The 21,820-nt window shown below is 42.6% G+C and overlaps 2 protein-coding genes across 7 annotated transcripts in view; one reads left to right on the plus strand and one right to left on the minus strand.

Moving 5' to 3' along the window:
• SWT1 (SWT1 RNA endoribonuclease homolog) overlaps positions 1–826 on the minus strand; it is a 42,040-nt gene extending 41,214 nt beyond the window's left edge. For 3 of the 4 annotated variants that reach the window (XM_014283292.3, XM_005443318.4, XM_027811213.2), the window contains exon 1: positions 168–383. In XM_014283292.3, the coding sequence (XP_014138767.1) occupies positions 168–188 (21 nt within the window). In that variant the 5' untranslated portion in view covers positions 189–383. Of the gene's footprint in view, positions 1–167; positions 384–646 lie in introns of those variants that run through there. The other variant, XM_055724605.1, reaches the window with a different exon arrangement.
• TRMT1L (tRNA methyltransferase 1 like) lies at positions 373–20,575 on the plus strand. Of its 3 annotated transcripts, none has more exons than XM_005443341.4 (16): positions 373–475; positions 3,965–4,117; positions 5,181–5,291; positions 7,112–7,225; positions 8,284–8,348; positions 8,864–8,993; positions 10,887–11,010; positions 12,084–12,163; positions 13,193–13,439; positions 14,388–14,600; positions 15,818–16,008; positions 16,909–16,987; positions 17,703–17,869; positions 18,506–18,565; positions 19,164–19,290; positions 19,400–20,575. In XM_005443341.4, the coding sequence occupies exons 2-16, from the start codon at positions 4,051–4,053 to the stop codon at positions 19,701–19,703; spliced, it is 2,079 nt and encodes a 692-aa protein (XP_005443398.1). In that variant the 5' UTR covers positions 373–475; positions 3,965–4,050; the 3' UTR covers positions 19,704–20,575. The 3 variants fall into 3 exon arrangements, with proteins under 3 accessions (XP_005443398.1, XP_055580581.1, XP_055580582.1); XM_055724606.1 differs by lacking the exon at positions 373–475 and adding an exon at positions 925–1,192; XM_055724607.1 differs by lacking the exon at positions 373–475 and adding an exon at positions 925–1,192 and having other exon boundaries at positions 5,181–5,243.
• Positions 20,576–21,820: the final 1,245 nt, after the last annotated feature.

Raw genomic sequence — 21,820 nt, forward strand, 5'->3', positions numbered from 1 at the left:
GGAGAAAAAAATACTCTTGTTTTCTCATTTCAGAGCCACAGCAGATTTCAACAGGGTTAATTACTCACATCTTGTGACTGAGAGAACTTCACAGAAAAAAAAAAAAAAAGATGGCAATTACTCTGCCATCTGGTCCAGAGAGGCATATTTTGTACCAGCAAACATACCAGAGCAATAGAGGCATACATCCTTTAACATTTAGTCGTACAAGCGTCAAGTTTTAAAGCAGTTCCAATCATGTAACACACCCCAGGGCGCCACACACACACACCCCGCTGGGGGGAGGTGGGGTGGTAATATCGCGACGTGTCCCTGCAGCTACACCATTCTCGACACAACTAGCCTCGCGAACAAGACGGCGCTGAGAAGGGCCTAAGGAAGCTTCGCCAGAAGCTCCCAGAGCTCCAGGCGGGTTTCCAGAGGATCAGCTCCCTGAAGTGCCCGGCCACCGGAGCGGCGCAGGCGGGAAGCTGAGGTAAACACCCGGCTCCCCCCGCCGCCACGGCACGGGCGGGCTCGGGGAAGGGCTGCAGGGCCCCCAGCGCCGCGCATGAAGAACAGGGCGAGCCCCCGGGGCCCGGCCCGCCCCACCCCGGCTGCAGGGTACAGGGGCGGCCCCGCCGCAGGCCGGACAGCTCGGACACACCCTCCTGTCGAAGCGAAGACGAAACCGAGGTGGAGAGCGGCTCCGTGCCCCGCACCGCGTCGCGTCACGCCAGGCAGCCTCGGGAGGCACGGTCCCGGCGGAGGGGCCTCGGGAGGAACGCGGAGCGTAGCCCCGTTCCCGGGCCGGCAACGACCCTGTCTGCCGGGCGGCGCCGCTCGCTGCCACCCCCCGCCGCGGGGCGCGCTGGGCCAGGCCGGGCCCTACAGCCCCGAGGCCTCTGGGAGATGTAGGCGGCGCGGGCCCGCCCCCTCCCGCCCTACGTGCCGGGCCGCCAGCGCCGGCCTCCGCGCCGCCTCCCGCAGCGCCGCCCCCTCCCGAGCCACCGGCGTGCGGCGATAGCGGCGCGGCCCCTCGCCTCGCCTCACCTCCCTGCGCCCACCGCTGGGCTACCCCTGGAGGCGATGGCAGCGGAGGCTGCGGAGGCCTCGCTGGCAGCTCTGTCCCCGGAGCGGAGGCAGCCGGGGCGGGAAGACGATGAAGAGGAGAGCGCCGAAGGCGGCGGCGGCGACGAGACCGCGGCGCTCAGTGAGGGCCGGGCCGGGGAGCGGGGGGGAGCGCTGAGAGCCGGGCGGCGCGCTGGGAGCTGGGCCCTCCGACCCCGCCGAGGGCAGCGGCGCGGTGCCCGGCTGCTGCTCCGCTTCCCGGCGGTGCAGACCGCGCCGTGCCCGGGAGCCGCGGGCCGGCGCCATGCGGGAGCCCCGCGGGGGGGGTGAATGTGCAGCCGGAGCCGCCCCCGCGCGCCTGGGGCCCCCCTGTTTCCCGCCTTTGTGTAGCGCGGGCCGGGCGGCGGGAGCGCACGTGGTGCCCGCGCCGGCCCGGCCCGGCCCGGCGGCTGCGGCTCCCGCCCCGCCCAGGGGCGCCCCTGCAGCCGGCCGGGGGGGCTGGGGGCCGGGGCCGGGGGGGCTGGGGGCCGGGGCCGGGGGGGCTGGGGGCCGGGGCCGGGGGGGCTGGGGGCCGGGGCCGGGGCGGGGGGGGCGGGGGGCCGGGGCGCCCCTGCAGCCGGCGGGGGGGGCTGGCGGGGACGGGCCCCCGGTGTGTGCCGCGGCCCACGCGGTCGCCGTGCCGCCCGCCCCTCCGAGTTTTCGCCTCGTATTTTCTCTCCAAATGCGTTTACGCTGGTTGTGCCAGTTTTCCAGCCGTGCCAGGTGTGGCGTCGATGCCAGTCACTTGCTGCAGGCTTACGGTTGAAATGGACTCCTCTATTGTTTTCATTTTTTATTTTAAAAATACTATTACTTCAGCTCTTTGAAGCATTATTACGTTTCTACCTCATCCGTGATTCCTGATGGGCGTTTAAAAATCCTACCGTCTTGTTTAGGTAGCAGCCCGATTTGCTTAATCCTTTAGTGCAGAAGTTTACCCCGCTCCCCGTAGGTGTGTGGAGAAGCTCTATGTACATATGTGCATAGTCTTTTTCAACCTTTTTAAACTCTACACTTGCTCTGAAGATGCACAGCCCCAGTGCGGGGGGCTTGGCTCCTGCTGTGCTCTCACTGTACGGTTTTGTAAGTGTTAAATCAGTTTTTCTCACAGCACGTGCAGTCATAATCATGGTTCTTACGGATTTCTTACCAAAAATCCCTCGACTTCTTTGTTTTCCATCTGTTTTTCTATTGAGAAACTATCCCCAGGCATCTTTCTCATTTGAGAAGGAAATACGTGTGTCTCAGGTGAATTATATCAGCTTCAAAATAGATGTGCGAGAAATCCAGCAGCTGAGCAGCAGTGCTGCCCTGGATGTATCGCAAGGAAGGCGGAATAAATTTACTCTGTGTTTCTGTTTTTCGAAACAATTTCTCGAACGCCTGGATTGAGGTATTCCTTCCATTTCCTCTTTCTGTTTTGTTGTTTGTTGTTTTTGTTTTATAATAGCAAAAGTTTCATATCCAACGGCGGTGTTTAAAAGCAAACAAGCAAAAAATCCCAGGGAAATGGTAAGAACTGCTGTTAAGATCCTTCCAGCCTTTCTTGTGCCTTCAGTAGCGGCCAGGAGTAGATGACTAGTGAGGACCAGCAGAGTGGAGCAACCATACAGTAATGCATCCTCTGGAAGTGTCTGCAAACACAACACAGTTCCTTATTCCTGATTTCCTTGAGCCTAAGGTTGCCTTTTTGCATTTAAAAGCCCGTAGTGGATTTCTTTTCCATAAAATTCTCACTGTGGCACTTGTGGACGTGGAGCAGCCTGTGGTGGGGAGGTCTGCAGTGGCCAGGTGGTGTGGAGAACATTCTTCTCTGAATTTCCAGCTGCTATCTCCATGTGGTGCATCCCAGTTTTTGTGTCGGAATAGACAATGAGTGGTTGACTTCAGTGCTCTCTCTGCATCTCCTTATCTTACAGACATCTGTCATAGCCAGGCTGAGAACTTGTTGCTTCTCAGTAGCTCAGAAGTGATCCCATAGCTTTGTTATTTCTTGTCGCCCTTTTTTGAAACTTCCCTAGTTCTGGTGTCCCTTTGAAGGGGGGGGGGGCGCAGGGGCATTCAGTGTGCAGTCTAGGCATGGCTTTCTGCATCCTTCCCCAGTGCTTCCGGGTGTCTGTGGCTGGGGAGAGGGACCTGCTGCTCCTGAGGATTTATACCTCTCCCTTTGCTCAAAACTTCTTTAAAATCCCAAGGTGGTAGTCCTGACGTGATGCTCAGCTCTGAGTCCTTGCATTCCTAGGTGAAATCAAAATTACTTTTCCTAAGTGTTGGCTGGTTTTTGTCAGATTATTGCCCAATCACTCAGCCTTTTCAGTCCTTTTGAAGTTCTTGAGTGGGCCCATTTCTGCTACCCCAGAGAAGTCATTCATTTGCAGATGCTTGGTGGCACCAGCACTTAACCCACCTCATAGCCCCTGGTGGTAGCAAATCCCTTACTCCCTCCCCTCCTTTTTTCGAATCGTTCAACCAGTCATAACCAGTTCTAAATTTCCCTTTCCAAATTTTCTTAGCTGTTAGTGTATTATAATGAGCATTTGGACCTCCTCCTTGCCTGCTTTTTTCTTGCTAGCACTGGTTTTGCCAGAAAATAAGGCGTAAATATTACTCTGTTAAGTTTAAACATCTGGTGATACAGATTGGCAAGTAGTTTTGTCTGTCCAGGATGGCATTATTTCACAGTAGTTTCCAAGGATAAGCAATAATGAGTCTCGTATTATTCTTCATCATACAGGGTTTGTTTTTTGTTTTCCTTCACACTTGTAGTCATTTTTGCCTGTTAGAAGCACCAAATTATTGGAAACAAATATATTTGTATAATTCAGCTATATCAATAATGCTGTTACTGTTTTTTGTTGGTTTGATTTTGTTAAAGATGGTGTGGTTGCCTCTGGAAAAGTAAAAACCAACAACCTGGATGTGAAAGTTGCTGAACTAGAACTGAAAACTGAAGAAAAAGAAATGGAGGAAGATTCCACGAAGGAATCGGACAGCAACATTTTGGATGTGTCCTCGGATTATCCAAGAGGTTTGCTGATAAACTCTTAAGAATATTTGTGTTGTGTGCTTGAGGAAAAGAGAAGAAAAGGTAGAAATAGATAGAAGAGAGATAAGAGGAATGCGTGAAATCTCATTTCCCATACATCGGATAGATGCCATTTTCCCCTTAAATTTCTAGAAGTCCCTGCAGAAATACACATATACGCAGTGACAGAAGTCGGGGTTAGATGAGGTATGACCTCTGTTAGGCTCTGGTTCTAAAAGCACTGATGAAAGCAGAGAAAATCTATTGTATCTAAGTGCAGAGATTAAAAACTAGGAATTGCTTTTAACCTTTGTTTTAAAACTCACCTCTGTATCTAGAGCACATTGGTCAATTGCTATCTTTGTTTCACATAAGAAAACCTGAAAACTGATCTTATAAAAACATCATAAAGGTTTACAATCGTTACAGAATCAATATTACTGTAAACTGAGTGTTCTGTGTGCTGAAACCAATAAAACTAATTTATTGGATAAGGGGTAATCTTCTTGGTTTTAGCTAATTCTCCGCTGTTCCCATTGACTGAAAAATGAGGAGGTAAATTTAAAGGTTAAACAGTCTTCTAAGGAAGAAAAATAGGGTAGAATTTAATGTGTCCTGGCTGTACAGTGAATAATTGTTGCTTATAATTTGTTCATTTCTAGCTGGTATTTTAGTTTTTCCAGACAGTTCATAGGAAGTTTTTATACTTCTTTGTGCATAATTCACTGATGATGCTGAGCAGTAAAATCAGGAGTACATGGAATGGGGCCTGATCTTTTCAGCTTGTTTTTTTAAATTAAGGTCTTTCCAGTTGGAGAAATTTGATGTGTGTCAGCATTAAAAAGCAAGTAGAAATATATGGATCCTACTAAAGAACCATTCAGGGGATTAATTTTGCAGTCATTCCTTCTACCATGGAAGCTGAAGGATACAAACAAGTATTTCAATTGGTACTATAGTCATTCTCTAATAGTGTTGGGTTTGAAGTGACACACAGAAAAATAGCACTAAACTAAAAATAATATTTTAACTGAGTGTTTAACTTCTAAATATCTCTGCTTTTTAGAGAAACATATTTCAATTCAAAGACATCTTGCTGATCTAGAGAAACTAGCTGACCTGAAAGAAGGTGAGTTTACCATGGCAGTATCCCAGAACACAGATCTTCATGTTACAGGTATTTACGGGTTTTCTTAGTTATTATTTCAACACACGACATACATTTATAATGCTTAAAAACTAGGGTTTTCATTAAAAATAGCTTAATGATTTGTTCCCTTGCTTAGTGAATGTTGTAATTCCTTCAGTAAATTTAAGGCCTTAATGATTCCTTTCAGTCTTCCTCTGCATTGTAGCATTTCTAATGTCGGCAGCATGCATGGAACAGCAAAATGTTAATTGTAGCTGTGCATCAGCAGCTTAGTCTCACTTTTATTGTACTTCAAGTGCCACGGTAACAGGGAAGCTAATGTTGTCTTTGCAGTGCAGTTTAAATTAAAATGTATTCTGTTTTGGATGTTCTTGGGGTTTTTTTCCCCGCTCTGTATTCATTTTTGATCTAGCTGTATATTGGAGGATTGCTTTAAGACTGCAAAGTGTTTTTATTACAACTTTCTCTGATTACATGTATGTATTTAGTGCTGGTAGTGGCAGCCCTTGCGACTGAAGGTAGTTTTTATTCACAGATCAAGAAAAACATCAGGGTCCACAGAGGCTTTGCATCATACAGCTCTTGCGCCTTTATCATCTTTTAGAGTGGCCACTGATGGAAATAATAGCCTACCTCCATGTCTGTTTAATTTGACTAAAAAATATGCCAAAAACTTCTATAAAGAGTTTGTTCATTTCAGTGAGGAGATAGATCATAAGTAATAGATCGTAAGTACCTCGTAAGCCCTGAAGTTGTAGCTGTTGCTGAGCTGAGTTACGTGGTAGTGATAAACTCATTATTCCTTTCCCTGTTCTCGATAGTGATTTTTTTTCTTCTGCTACGGATGTAGCATTTTCCTGCGATATATGTTTATGGACTGACTTGTATTACCATCACCTCATATATTTGATACTCAGCAATTCATTAGTCAATGAAAGAGGCTGATCAGCATTAGAGAGCACTGGTGATTAATTTGTAGGCTGCCTCTGTTGCCTTCTGTGGCGTGGGACTCGGCATGGACATAAGTAATCGACTCGTAAAGTCATAAAAGGGGAATTTTGCTGTTGCGCAAGCCTAAAATCAGTAATTATTATTCTAGATACCAATGTTGTGTGGCATGTTTCAGTATTGATCCCATGCTGTTCTAACACGTAGAAGCCTTTCTGCTAAGCTCTGCATGGGAGGTGGTTTGACATTCAGCAGTCTTAAGACCCAGCAGCAGATGCTCTGATATGTAACTCCTGTGTACAGCTCTACAACATACATCTCCCAATAGCTAGTTCTTACTTAGGTTACTACAAGTGCTTCAGCACCTTTGATGTCAGGTAATCTTGCCTTTGTCTTTTATGCAGGATTTCCAAGAAAAAATATTAAAAGAGTATGTTACCTTTTTTGGCGGCTTAAAAAGATACCAGGTGCTTGTTTTGTCTAAAAGATTCAAGAGCAGGAAGGACAGATTCTTGTTCTAACCTCTTCAGTTGGGGTTTTTTTCAAAACAGTGCAAGTCTCTAGACTTCATCTATAAAAGTCTGTTATTCTGCAGTACTCTTCAGAAGTTGCATTAGCCTCATGTTGCTGGACTAAAAAGTACTAGAAAATGAAGTTGTAGAAGTTAATGATCTTTAAAGTAATAGTGATTCTTGTCTATATTCTATGGGGTAGAAAGAGGCAACCCACAAATTTAAAGTTTGTGCATGCCCGAAATAGAATATACCCTGGGGAATTAATCTTTGACTCCCATTGATAGTACCTTCCTTCTCTTTTTCTCTTAGCATGCATCTCTGTTAACACGAGTGGTAACTCCATCTCATGTGTTCCTCATGCTTTTTGTTTGTCCGTGTTTTCAGATGAAAGGAAGCCTTGTCCATTGTGTCCTGAGGAGAAACTAAAAGCTTGCTATAGTTATAAGCTCCATCGTCACCTTCAGAATTTGCACTGGAAAGTTTCTGTTGAATTTGAAGGTAATGGCAATCATATTTGAGTGGTAAATACTAGAAGAAATGGTGGACACGTAGGACATTGATCTGTGTTTCATCTTGGTAAATTTCTCTTAAGTATCTCGTTACCAGCTCTGAATTAGAAACTCATTTTGATGTAATGAGTTTTGACCTGGGATGTAAAATGGAAATATGAAATAGCTCTGTTCTTTTACATGCCAAAATAGTTACAGCTGTGCATTACTTGTTTTAAAAGAAAATGATAGTAATTGCTTGGCATGTAATGAAATTTACTGTAAAATATAAAGTATGTATATAATGAAAGTTACTTCAATAAAATTTTTTGTTATGTTGTTCATAATCACACACATGTGCGGTCATTTTTGGCTCACTGTAAAGATTCCATGGTTTCAGATGAATACTTAAAAATGTTTATTTAGTATCAGTATTTGGTAGCCTTATCTGTTTTTTAATAAACTGATCTGCTTTTAAGATGCATTAAATTCCCTGCAAGAACTTCAAAAGGAAAAGAAAGTGAACAGTGTGTGGTTTTTTTAAAGAACTAGGTGTTTGGGTTTGCAGGAAATAAAATGACTAATTAGAAGATGAACAAGATTAAAATAAAAAATGCTCTGACTAGAGTTCTGGTTTTGCATGCATTAGTAGGTATCTCTGTTGGGGTTTTTTTGTTTTTCTTTAATTGGAAGATAGGTTCTATGGGAGTCTTCACACAAGTCTTGTAGCCAGGTAACACCACTTCTGTAGAATACAAGTATTTTGGAAAGTTGTGACTGAAGAAAAGTAAAGAAAGTATAGCCTGAAGACTCAACGTAGCTTTGTAGGATGCTAACAGACTTATTAAAATTAATTGTCTGTATGTAATTCTTGTGCATTTTAAAATTTAACATGTATAGTTGGCTGATAAATTTCCCTGTACAGAGGGTGGATATACCAACTAATTGGTGATGTTCTTTTACTGCTATCTTGTGGCAATATTTGAGAGTCTTAAATGAGACCGTGTGATATAGGACGTATACCTTTTGTTTACTGACTGTACTGTGATGTGACAATTTGTTTTCCAGGGTACAGAATGTGCATCTGTCACTTACCTTGTCGCCCAGTAAAACCAAACCTCATTGGAGACCAGGTAAAACTGCTGAATCACAGAACTATTCGTTACCCTACGAAGCGGGGGAAATGGGTGATGTAGGGGACCTTCTGCAATCTGCCTAGTTGCCAAATACATGTGGCCCTGCAGTGTGGGATGCCAAAAGCCCATTGGTCCAGAGTATATGTACTTGATACAACCCTTGGGTAGCTGGACATAGTTGTATCTCTCTTACTTTGGTGGGTAGCTGCCTAGGTCATGTAAAGCACTCGTCACAGTTTGGAGCAGATGGCAGCTTTGTGCAGAAGAGATGAAGGTTCGTTAGGCCAGGCAGGGGCTGCTCCTCAGTTCCTCCCCTGTGTGCAGAGGACAGGGAGTACTGGCAGAGTTTAACTGGTTGTGGTGCTGGGGCTGGAGAGCTGCGCTTGCAGGTTGTTTACAGTCTCTGGCTGTAGGTTGAAAATATTTTGTATGCGCTAGAGGTAACAGTGTTCGGGTATAGTGCTGCTTTAACCACGTGTATGCATTCTGACACCACACATTATATTTTACAGGCATTTTCAAAGATGGGAGCCCATTACCATTGTATCATCTGTTCAGCAACCATCATGCGAAGAACAGACATGATAGGTCATATTAATCGTCATGTGAATAAGGGAGAAACCGAATCAAGGTTCATTACAGGTAGGTTCTTTCTTACATAAAACATTCAATCGTTTTATCGTATGTAGCACATGCAATAACTGTGCTATGTGGGTGAGAGGCATGAGGAAAAATTCCAAAACAGATTTAGCTTTACTAATGAGAAATATGCCCTTAATATTTCAGAATTTTTCGTTTTCCTCAAAGATGTAGCAATGTTGTGATTTAGTCTCTGCATTGACCAGTTACTCTGTCCTTACTGATCAATAATACTCCCTTCACAATCAGTTTAATACTGTAAACACAGGTTTCTGTGTCTCCAAAGGAATGGGGAACACGGCAGCCACAAAACAAAGTCTGTATAGAGAATTTAATGTGTCTGTGTTTTGCTGTCTGTCTTGTTTAAACAGTCTAGAGAAAATCTTTCTGCAATATAAAAATCCTTTGGTTTTTAGCCAAACTACATCAGCATGTCATTCACAAAACAAGATGATGTTTTTTCAGCCCTGGACAGTCATGACGGAGGTGTCGGTAGTTCTTTGATAAATTACAATCCTGACATCTTCCAGATTTAGACTTTATCTCTAAAATTGGATAAGCTAGATTGAAAAAAATGTAAATAATTGTAATGCCAAATCTTGAAAATTAATTTAATTTCCTTTATTTTTGCAAGTTGTCTGATCTCTACAGCTGTTGAGTAGAAAGGATATAATTGATTAGCTGGTGTGTAAAAATTGAGGGTTTTTTTGTTACAGCCCAGACTGTTCCTGTTGAAAATTAGCCTGACTTCTTTTTCTCTGTCTCTGTGTAGATGTATGGATTTTATTTAGGTACAGTATAGTAAGGGCAGTCCTGGGGGCTGTGAGGTTCACACTTCTTTCTGTTACCCATATGTGCTTTAGGAATAATCGTTTAATGTTGGGCTTCAGCTCACGTGTCTGAGAAGTGATGGTGGTTCCATCTATCCATATTCCTTAACTTCAACTTGAATAGAGTTTCTGTTGTGAAATACGTAAATCTCTGCATGGTTCTCTTCGGAGCTGTTAGAAAAGGATGACCCATTTGTCATTTTTTTAACAAAATGCATGTGTCTGGTTTTCCTCATGGGGAGAGGAGAAATTGAGAGGTGGGGTATTTCATGCTTTGTAGGCGCTTCAGCAGCACGTGGGGGCTATGACTGTGGAGCGCATGGTAGCGCACATGGAGAGCATGGTTCACAGATTCACAATTTGTGTGTTTGAAAGCATGGAGAGAGAGGCAGGCTGAGCACTGCAAGGTGTCTAGTTGATAGCTAACAGGGTGTTCCTGGTCATTCCTGGATAAATTTTGCTACTTGAAGACTGGCGATAAATTGCTTAGAGGAATGGACAGCATGTGTTTACAGCTGTCAAAACAGAAAGTTTATTTTGCCACAGACTGTATTTTATACAGAGCTTAAGTGCTGAAATTGTCCCTATGCTTGTGCTGTCTAGACACGTTTCATGAAGCTGTTTGCGAACTTACAGAGATCAAGGATGTTGAGGGGTTTTTGAAGCTCATTGATATACATTCAGGACTATGTTAATAGGGATTTAATTAATTAGCAATGTATTATGTTTGAACATGCAAAACAAATGTGCTAAGACTCGGGCTCAGAGGCTGGTTTCATAAATTTGAGTGGATACATAGGAGGCCAACTGAGAAAAAAAATGATGTTTTATGAGAAGAAAATTGTGGTAGAGTTCGATTCTTATCAGCCAGGCTTAGGACCAGAAGATAAATTGTTCCCTGCTTTTTTTTCCCCTACATACTTGTTAACTCACCCATGTGCTCGTTGGATTACAGCATAACCCAGACTTCTTGCTATATGGGAGCAAATTTTCAGTTTAATTTATCAAATATGCTGATGATAATTTCAATTCTCACTCTTTCCTTCCCTCAATTACTGTCTTTTAGCTCCTTCTCCCAGGTCCTCTTACAGAGTGCTGAAAGAGTCAGCCACAGACGTGCAGGTTCTTCCCAACTACTCCACACCTCATAAAACAGATTCCTATTTTAATCCTAAAATGAAACTCAACAGGTAAGAGAACAGGGAGTGGAAGGATGCACCAGAGGCTTGGGGAGTTTGCAGTGAAAAATACTTACGTGTTTTGAAAAGCAAACCCTGCAAAACTTTTGTTCAGAGGGCAGGAGAAATAGTTTTCATCAGAAAACGCTTCTTGACAAATAATATTTAAACCCAAGAACACGATGTGGGGAATATTGTCAATTCTGAAACAATTAAGTGTTCTGTAATGAGTAGGTTATGGAGAACAGGATTTGAAAGGAGCGCACCTGAAAACTCACTCTATTGTATACACCGAAGATGTTTTTCTGTGATACATTTCATTGTATCCATAAGATACAATGGATAGTTGCTGCTTGCTCTCTCCTAACTGAACAGCAGCAGTGTACCTGTAAATTAGTTTCCATATTCTAGGCCTTTTTCTCTTGGGACTCAGATCCTCTTAGGTGTCTTCTCATTATTTGCATTAAAAAAAGTGAAGGAGGGAGTATTGTCTTTTTTTAAGGAGTCATAAATGGTGTCTGTACCACAACTGAAAGGTGTGAGCGTTGACACCAACACGTGGGACTGTGCTTCAGCCCATGCTGACCCTTCACGGTCTCAGTGCTGTAATATTTGAGCTGCCAGGTTTGCAGTTGGCTCGGGTACGTCTGTGCAGGCTAAGGCATGCCTCTGGAGCAGGCCATTGCAACTCGCCTTAGGGCCGCGTCTAAAAGAACAAGGCCTGTTCCTCAACACAGCGGAATTTCGGTGCTCTGCAGCAATTTCGAACATCTTATTAAACATAGCTGTTAGTAGGGCAGTATCAGGTTGGGCTAGGAAAGTGAAAGAAACACTCTTTACTTTTGAATGCCAGCCGCTTTTTCTGGTGTTAGAGTAACTAAGTTGATTCAGGATCTTAACTTATGAATATCCTGCTGAAGAGTTAAACTTTTAAAGGTAGTTGAGGTTTTTGATTTACAATTGTTGCGTGTAAAAGGTAGAGTTTAGCTTACATGTTCTAGCATTATGTTCAAGGGAAATAAATAATGAAAAGGAAGGAAAAGTATTCTCTCAACTTACTGTGACCATTCTTTTTTATTTTCAAGGCAGCTGATATTCTGTGCACTAGCCGTTCTAGCCGAGGAACGTAAACCGATAGAATGTTTGGATGCTTTTGGAGCCACCGGTAAAGTCAATTTCTTTAATCATTTGGCTAATATTCAATAGTATGAAGCTGCAGAAATCAATAGTAACTGACATCACGTATTCAGAAATAATGTGAGGTACACAATAATTCTCCTTAGGCAGGCAGGCAGTTAGCTTCTGTACAAAACCAACCAGCTGTCAAGAGCCTGCTGTTAGCCCTTTTAAAAAGACTGTAAATAATACTAAATCAATGTTTAGTGGTCTCCTTGAAATCAGTTGCCTTAATGTCCACGAAGTAGCATCTTCCTAAACTTGTGTCCAAGGTCACAAATGTCCTGTGATTCTGTGGCTGTAGAATTTGACTGTAAAATCAACTTGTGGTTTAAAAATGGTGATGAATCCAAGCTTCTTTATCAGAATTGTCTCTTAATCGATTGCAAGAATGTAATGTAGTTACCAGTGTCTATTATCCATCTGCAGCAAAGCTCTGAAGAGATCTGGATCGCTGCCTCATGATCGGCCAGCTGCTGTAAACTTAAGGTCATAGTTGAGAAGAACAGTAACTGCTTAGCATTTTGCATAAAAATTCCTGCTAATGGATTTATCACCGTTCTGAACTAGGCCAGTCTTCAGGTGTACATCCTGTCCTGCATTTCTACAGTGTAGTCATAGACTTTACTACAAAAGGCAGCAACAAACGCTTGGAGGCAGCCTGAAAAGCTTCCCGCTACCTCTGGAGTCCGCCTGCTATGCTGGAGCATTAAACAAGCCAAGGGGCTTTCCTGCAGACTGTGGGTCCAGCTGGCTGCAAAAATCACAGGTCCTTGGGTCTGTAGCCCCCATTATCATATACAGAGGTGACAGATAGGCTGTCCCTTTACGTACCCCATTGTCACTCTGTGCTGAGGCAGAAGGTCACCAACGCATTTTTGTAGGAACATGACAAAATTTGCATCCCACATACCTCTGTGTTACAAGCATTTAAAAGGATTAATATTTTTCTTGGCAATTTCAGTGATCCAGAAACCAACTCTGTTTGTCACGGAATTACAATTCTATTTTTCCTTAGGTATAATGGGATTACAATGGGCAAAGCATCTCAGAAGTTCTGTGAAAGTTACTATTAACGATTGTAATGAAAATTCTGTGACGATGATTCGGGAAAACTGCCATTTAAACAAAATGAAGGTGAAACTGAATACTAAGGAAGAAGACAATGAGGAAGCTCTGGGAGATGGAGAAGAAAATACTGACACCATTGAGGTGACAAAAATGGATGCAAATGTCATAATGCATTTGAGATCATTTGATTTTATGTAAGTATTGAATGTTTCTGTTCATAGTTTTCTGGTTTGATATGATGCATCCCACACCATCCCCCAGTATATGATTATTTGGGAAAGTTGGAATGAAAGAATCAGCCAACAGTCACTTGGGTGTTTTAAACGTAATTCTGTTGTTCCAGAAATGGTGGAGGAACAGAATTTTACTCTTCAGTGTTTTAGAAATCGCTGGAAAAATACTAAGCCCTTGTGACATCCAAAAAGGGCTATAAATGTACATGAAAATGTTAAGCCAGACTATTTCTTTTTAACTTCCTTGTCTGTTTGATGAAATGTCATATTAGTGTTTTTTTTTCTTAAAACTTTTAATTAGTTTAAAATTCATACCTTTGCATGTTTCTGTGTAGGACTTTATTGCATCTCGTTTTAATCCATTTTGCAGCGTATTCATTTTGAGTTAAAGTAGGCTAATTCTTCCAAGTTGGGTTTATAGATGCATACATGGAAAACCTATACAGACATCAAAATAAGTGTTTGGATTTTTTTTGTATTGATTAACATCCAGATCTAAGCAGCAGGTATTCAGGCTGAAAATTAGGCCAGTTATTTAGTACATAAACTGGAATGCATACATGTGAAGATACCGTTGGTTTTGGAAGTTTCGCTTTGTTTGGAGGATGAAGATAAGTATCAGGCCAATACTCTTGTAACTTGAGTTAGTCGGTGGGTCAGGATGCAGAAAAAAGCACTTGCTGACTTTGTGGTGATGTGTCTTTTCCAGCACTGTGCCTCCCTGGCTTTTGCAGTTTGACACTTGGGTATTCCAGAGTAATTCACAAGAGGTGTGCTGTAAATTTTTTTCCTGTTTCCTCCTTTTGTGTTAAATATGACCATAGGTGAAGATTATAAAGTGTTTTCCTCAGTCTAAAGCTAAACTCCTGAGCATTCGTAGATACTGAGTGCTACTTCCTTACTTTTCAGCCATTTGGACCCCTTTGGAACTTCTGTGAATTACCTGGACTCTGCCTTTAGAAATGTGAGAAATCTTGGAATTGTGTCATTGACATCCACAGACATCAGTTCTCTGTATGCAAAGGCTCGACACGTTGCCCTGCGTCATTACGGATGTAATATTGTCAGAACAGAGTACTACAGGGAACTGGCAGCCAGAATAGTAATTGCTGCTGTGACAAGGTACCACTAATTGAGCTCAAATTATTGTAAAAAAATTACTAGTGATAAAAAACTTAAGACTGCTGCAGGTTGTGTATGTTTAGTTTCTAGAATTCCCTAATTCTAAAACCCAGACTTCTGGATACAAAATTAATGTTTCATATTTTATGTGTGCTGGTGTGGGATGATGTAAATTTTTAACTAGAAGACGGAGCAAGGTGAAAATGAATAAATAAGGGTACGGGTTTGCTATGGCAGGGAGTTTTTTTGGTGGTGGGGAGGGATGGTAACGGGCAAGTCTGAGTGTTACTTTTTCTATCTGCAAACTCTTTATTCCTCTGTCAATTTTGTCATTTTAGTGTTGCACAGGGCTTTGTAAATATTAATTAAGCTGCTTTGAATGGCTTCTAGCCAAGCATTAGAGTTAAACTTGCTTCAGTGGAAACTGATGTTCACTTCAGATCCTCATGCTTGAGGTTATAAAGATACATGTAATTACTAACTTGTGACAGTAGTCGTCTGCATGTAGATATTCTCAGTAAATTCAGTCCGTTAAATAACCTGGTTCCTAATTGGGGGGGAAAAAAAAAGATACAGGCAAGAGGATGGGACAGCTGCTCAGGAAAGATGGGGACGAAATTGAGCGCACAGAAGTCTTCAGAATGCCAGAGCGCAAATACTGACGTGAATACATGTAGATTTTCCTTCTCTCCCTGCAGAAATTACTTAGGTACAAACATGCTGCTTGAACAAAGTTTTAATTGTGTTCTGGGTTACACGCTCCAGCTCCCTAAACATTTCTTCCTTCTCAACACTTACCTATTCAGGAACTGCTCACCTGCCTTTCCACAGTCCTTACTCAATTAACATTCCATGATTTACCATCATGTGTGCCCCTCTACAGTTCTACTTTGATTTTCCTTTAATTGGGGGGGGGGGGGGGGGCGGGGGAGGGTTGTTGTTACAATATCCTGGCAATAGATAGGTATTTGGATAGAAAGATGATGCAGGTGGCAGATGGATATTTCTAGACGTGATAAAAGGAAGGAGAACAAACTTGACTTAGCCTTACAGGTAGCAGACAAAACTAGGCCCTTTAGAAACAAGAATTTCTCTTGATCAGTTTCTCAGATCCTTAGTATCTCTAGAAAGTGGATGAGCTCAGGAATGTTTCAGAAGGCTCAGGTGTCTGTGGCAATTCAATGCAGTTTGGGTTTGTGTTTGTTTTTCCTTCGCAGAGCTGCAGCTCGCTGTAACAAAGGCATTGAAGTTTTACTTGCAGTAGCGCTAGAACATTTTGTTCTAGTAGTGGTCAGAGTTCTGAGGGGACCATCCCCTGCAGATGATTCGGCTAAGAAAATAAGATACCTCATCCACTGCCAGTGGTGCGAAGAGAGAATTTTTCAGAAAGAGGGTAATATGGTAGAAGGTAAATGGCTTTTCTTTTGCGCTTTCTAGAAAGTCTTGATTTCCTTTATCTCCTTTTTGTGCTTGTTTATATTTACGTCCCTTTAGTAAAGTAATAATTCCCTTTAATGTAACAATGAGTGTATCGTATGAGGTAGAGAAGGTATCTCCACCTGGTTGTGTGAGGTGGAGAAGGTACAGTGCTGTATGGCAGTGGGTCACATCGGTTGTCTGCATGGATTTTGCTGTAAGTGTGTTGGATTTGTTCCTAGGCAGGACATACTCCGCTGCTGAAGCTGCCAGGATGCCAAATACGCCTTTTCAGCAGAGGGCATGAAGAGTGGGACAGTCTTTGCTACCGTTTGGTTCCCCCGTGCAGTGGCAGCTTGATAGATCTCCATGTCAGATTGCTTTTCTGCTGTTCATTTCGGTTACTTTAAGATGTAGCGGACTTTCCCCGCCGCCGAGGCCGTGTTGTGCCTGGCTTCAGGCAGTATCTGACGGGTATTGCCGCTCAGCTGGCGCTGGAGGAAAGGTGTGCACCGTTCCTGTCAACCATCTAGCAGCTGCTGCTAGATGAAGGCAGACTCTAGGTTACAAGTTCACTGCTTGTGGGCTGTCTCTATGCACAATCAGCAGATGCAGGAGACAAAAATTAAGCTACAAGGTAGCTATTAGTCAGAGGGTAGTTTAAACGAATATAAAAGGAAAACCCTAGTTTTAAAGATGAAGTTACCAATCACTAAGTTCTCATAAGCACTGCTCGGCAGAAACCAGGATGGTGTTACACTTCTGCTGTTGCTTGCCCTTCCAGATACCTCCACTGAAGTAATCTGCTACTTCCCATCTGTGTCACCTCTCTCTGGTAAAGCAGGTGTTGCTTCTATTTCAAAACAACTTAAATCCCATTTTTCCGTTACAGAAAACCCGTACCAGCAGCTGCCTTGTGACTGCCATGGCAGTATGCCTGGGAAGACGGCAGTGGTTCTTGGTCCTCTCTGGTAAGTTCAGAACACAATACAGGATTGGGGAATAATTTAGAGGGACCTGTGGAGGTCAGCTGTTCAGTCACAGAATAAAAATACAAGCCTGCTGGATATTTTAGTGCTACAAAAGGACGTATGGCAGTTGGAATTCAGGAAACATTTGGTTGATCTGGATTTAATAGGGTATTCAGGTTTTGCTTTTGCTCATAAATAGTAACAAACTTGCTTTGAATTTCACATTCGGTGCAACTTAGGTAGTACATCCTGCATAGGAGAACTTGGCTGCATGTTGCTGTAGCTGCCAAATGGAGAATTTATTTAGTAAATCCTTACACGTGCTGACAGTAGTAAATAATGCACTGCTTGATAATTAATACTTAAAATTTTCTCTTGTGAGAAACAAGAATAAAGTCTTTTGTTAACCATTTCAAAGCACTATTAGAAGTGGTTGACAATTGACAGTACCTTTCTTTTTGGAGTTAATTCACTTTCTCAACATAGCAGGGCAGAATTAAAATTACCATTCTTGAGATCTTGATTTTTTTTTTTTTTTTAATACAAGACCAATGTTACTGTCATTCCAAACAAAGCAATTCAGTATCATTAAGTTATGAACACAGCCTGATGCAGCACTTCATTGTAATTGCTGATCAATTTGGGCAGGAGGTTTTTCGAGCAACTTTTCTGCTTTCATTAAGATGTAACTTTTCACTTGTCTTGCATTTCATAGGTCAGGAGCCCTCTTTAACACTGGATTCATCAGAAGAATGCTGTTTGAGGCTGTTCAGTATGGTTTGGATGAAGCTCAGCCGCTTCTGAAGACGTTAGTTTGCGAAGCAGAGTGCACAACTTTAAAACATTTTTCTACTCATAGTCCTTATGATGAGAACAAGCAAGGTAAGAATACTGTTCGCAAAAAGGACAGGACTGGCTTTGTGGCAATTTAGAGATGCTGCTCTTGGATAACTTACTATTAACAGCACTGTATTCATAAAATTGAAGGTAGCATGGGACTGATCGTTTCTCGTCAGATAGCCTCTGGTGCTGCAGTCAGAGGCAGAGCACTGAATTTACACATCTTTAATGAGTATGGCAGATCCTAAATGAAATAAACATAATGCAGGCAGGCTGACTGCTAGGAAATCCAGTATGCTCCCTGAAGGAGATGGAAATACGAAGTGTCTGCTAGTTCTCTGGTGTATTCCAACCCTGACCTGAGAGTATGTGCTGTTGGGAAGAGAAGACTCCAGCCGTCACGCTCTGCATACTCTGCAGGGATTGCAAATCAGCGTGCTAAAAGCAATGGCTTTCTGTACAGAAACGCTGTTCTACTCATTAAATGAAATCATATTTTGAATATCCCCTCTAAACTCAAGTTCTGAGCTAATATGTAAAAGTTATGCATATGTATGCTTCTTACTACCCTTCCTTCTTCAGGCCAGAGTGTGGGATTATTTCCTTCTTTTTAACAAATGTATTTTGCCATTCTGCTGTCTTAACAGTAGAATTAATGTTTGTCAAATTGTATTCTAGAAGAATGCGGCGTATATATTAAAACACCAAATGCTTCTGCAGAATCCTCCTTGGTACATGGTAAGTAGATCATTTTAGTGTAGATGCAGCAGTTTTCAAAGTAAACTACAGCTTAAGTGATGGCTAAGCCAACCTACCGTTCATGTATTTTTTTTTATGTTTAATTACTGGTACTCAGATTGTTTCCCACTGAATTACTGATTTTACACACAATCATACTTACTGATAAAAGTAGAATGCTAAATACTCCATAAAGCCTACTTGACTTCATTTGTTACTACTAAAAATGGCACGTTAATTAAAATCAGGCTAGATGTTAGCTTGGCAGAATACTAGCTTACAAAAGCAGACAGTAAGGTATAGGTTAAGAGGAAATGGCCTCAAGTTGTGCCCGGGGAGGTTTAGACTGGATACTAGGAAAAAGTTTCTTCACTGAAAGGGTTGTCAAGCCTTGGAACAGGCTGCCCAGGGAGGTGGTAGAATCACCATCCCTGGAGGTGTTTAAATATATAGATGCAGCGCTTCAGAATGGTTTAGTGCTGGACTTGGCAATCGTGAGTTAATGGTTGGACCTGATGATCTTAAAAGGCCCTTTCCAGCCTAAATTAATCCTATGATTCTACTGTCTTTGGCTTCACTGGCATTTTTTGTGGTCCAGGAAAAAGAAAAAGTGATGAAGTGATTCGAAATGCAGCCAAGCGACAAAAATCTGAGAGCAGCGCTGAGCACCCTGCGTTCTACTACAATATCCACAGACACAGTATTAAAGGAATGAACATGCCAAAGTAAGGTTTTCGTTCCAGTCTTACATTGCTCTGACGACCGATACATAGCTTGTATTGAATCGGCCTTGTTAACATTAACTCCTTTTTAAACGGTTTGGGTCTTTTTCAGGTTAAATAAGTTCTTAAACTATCTCTCTGAAGCTGGATACAGAGTGAGTAGAACCCACTTTGATCCTATGGGAGTTCGCACGAATGCGCCCTTGGCACAATTTAAGACTATTCTTATGAAGTACAGCACTCCCACGTACACGGCCGGGCAGGCAGACGGCCCTGTCCATCTCACTGAAGGGCTCCAGGCAGCAGAGCAGGTTCAAGCTGTTGCAGATATCAAGGCAGAGGATGCCGATTTTCTGGAAGATGTTGCTGCCACCATGTTCCCGAACGACTACCCTACTCACTGTGCAGCTGATTAAAGCAAGTAATTTGGTTCATACGTGAGGGTGTTACAGACTTGCAAGCACACCCTGTTCAAGTAAGCCAGTACTTCTTACCAAACTGGATTTTTAAAATTTGAGTTGCCTGCTATTTTGATTTGAAAAGACGTTTTAGAATTATGTAGCAGAACTTACCCCTGACCGCAGCATGTGCGGTCAAGGCGCTGTTACTGTGAGGAGGTCTCCAGGACTAGTTACTTGCTTTTATGCTCACATCCACTTTCACCCTGAGGCACTGTGGCTGCTCCTGAGTCTTTGTTAAAGCCTTACCGCTAGCACGGAATACAGGAGGGTGGATGGGGCCAAAAGTGTTTCTGAACATGAGGTTAATGTGAAACAGATATTCCTAAAACGAATCATTCCTAAAACCTTACTGCTTACAATTCAGAGGAAGGTCGTGTTAAGATAATAAAAGAGCATAAAATGCGATCCGAGTTTAAGCAAGGCAGAGGAGTGCACCACGCGAGGACTGTAACTCCAGTTGCCCATGTAATTTGGCATGCAATTCTGTTTTCATAGTTCTGCCTACCATCAAGGACCTAACTGGAGTGAGAACGGAAAGGAATGGTTACACAACTTAACTGACACTTCAGTTTATAACCGAACTTTAATGAATTGTGTTAGTCACCCTAAGTAGTTGTTAGTTCGGGGATTACAGTTGGTCATGTGCCGTAAAAAGGTACAGTGACAAGGCTCCACAAGCTGAAATTCTAGGTGAAGTTTTGCTCTGATCTGTCAATAATACAATCTTAGCTGTTAAAAAGATCTTGTCTGCAAACGAGCAAAGGTGCTGTGTGTTGGTAGTTGGTTCTGGTTTCCTTAAATATACGGCAGCATTCCAGCCAAATAAGCTTGACTTTGTCCTTCCTTTCTCCCAAACTTTGTTCAGACACCTCTGTCTATTTCACTTGAAGTGGGAATAGCTATCACAATCGAAGTAGTTGATGCAGTTTTTCACAGATCTGGTGCTCAAACTTAGCACGGTGGGGGCCAGGCTATCTAAGAGCAGGATATGAGGGGTTATTACTCTTGCCCATCTCTGAAATGTCACAGTAAGAGTATTGCCTCTCATCTGAGTGCCAACCAAGAGTAACATGACTGATACACTCCTTATTAAGCAAAACTTCCTAAGCTCCCATCAGGCCAGAATTAAGTTACTGCCTCTTATACCATCTTAAATTCAGGACTGCTTTGGTAATGAGTTATTTTCATTCTGCCCTAATTAAAAAATAAAAATAAAATTACCACTAAAGGGATAACGGAATGTACTTCAGCAGTGATACAGCAACAATCTAAGCTTCCTTCAGAAATTCGGTGTTTATGGTTCTTTTCCAAAGATAACTTGGGATCAAATTGGAAAAAGACATAGAAGGAGAAAGAAAAGTTAGTGTTCCCTAGTTCTGAACTAAGCATTTATTTTTTTTAAGCAGAGACACTATTGGAAAGTTTTGCTTGCAGATGTCATACTGCTCACTTCAGTGTCAATTTAAGTGGGATAGAATCAGTCATGAAGTCAGTTAAGTGGAACAAAAGATGGTGTTCCAATTATAGTAGTAATGATAAAGTATAATAGTAAAGTAGGCTAAAACAAAAGTTTAACTGAAGCCTGTTATGGGAAATATTTTCAATTACTTCTACAGCTCCTCCCAAGTAACAGAAGGTACTGTGCAGCTTTTCCAAGTCAAAGCAACTATTCCTTGGTGGTTGTAGCAGAGCAGGAGGAGCAGAGAAAGCAAAGTTCGGGCTTGGCCATACAATTCTGATTCTTCTGTCAGATGGGCAGGAGCTGTTACAATCTGGGACAGGGAGTTTTGCCTGGTTTAAGTGGCCAGCAGGCAGAGTGTTTTGTTACTCAGGCCTATGAGAATTCTTCTGTTCAATTAGTTGTCTCAGTTTCCCATCAGGTAGGGTCAGCCCTGCATTAATGAGTTAACAGAACAGTAGCATTGGTTCAAGGCTGTTGTTTTAAGGGCTTCTCCTTGTTATTTCTTGATTCTATTAGACGGTATGACTACTACGTTGTTCCCATGCTGCATGGAAATGGGGTTTGGGGAGCACAGCAGTCTGCTTGGCTGCATCTCAAAACAAGTCACTAA

Source organism: Falco cherrug, chromosome 12 (genome assembly GCF_023634085.1).
Source record: "Falco cherrug isolate bFalChe1 chromosome 12, bFalChe1.pri, whole genome shotgun sequence".
NCBI classification, from domain to species: Eukaryota; Metazoa; Chordata; class Aves; order Falconiformes; family Falconidae; genus Falco; species Falco cherrug.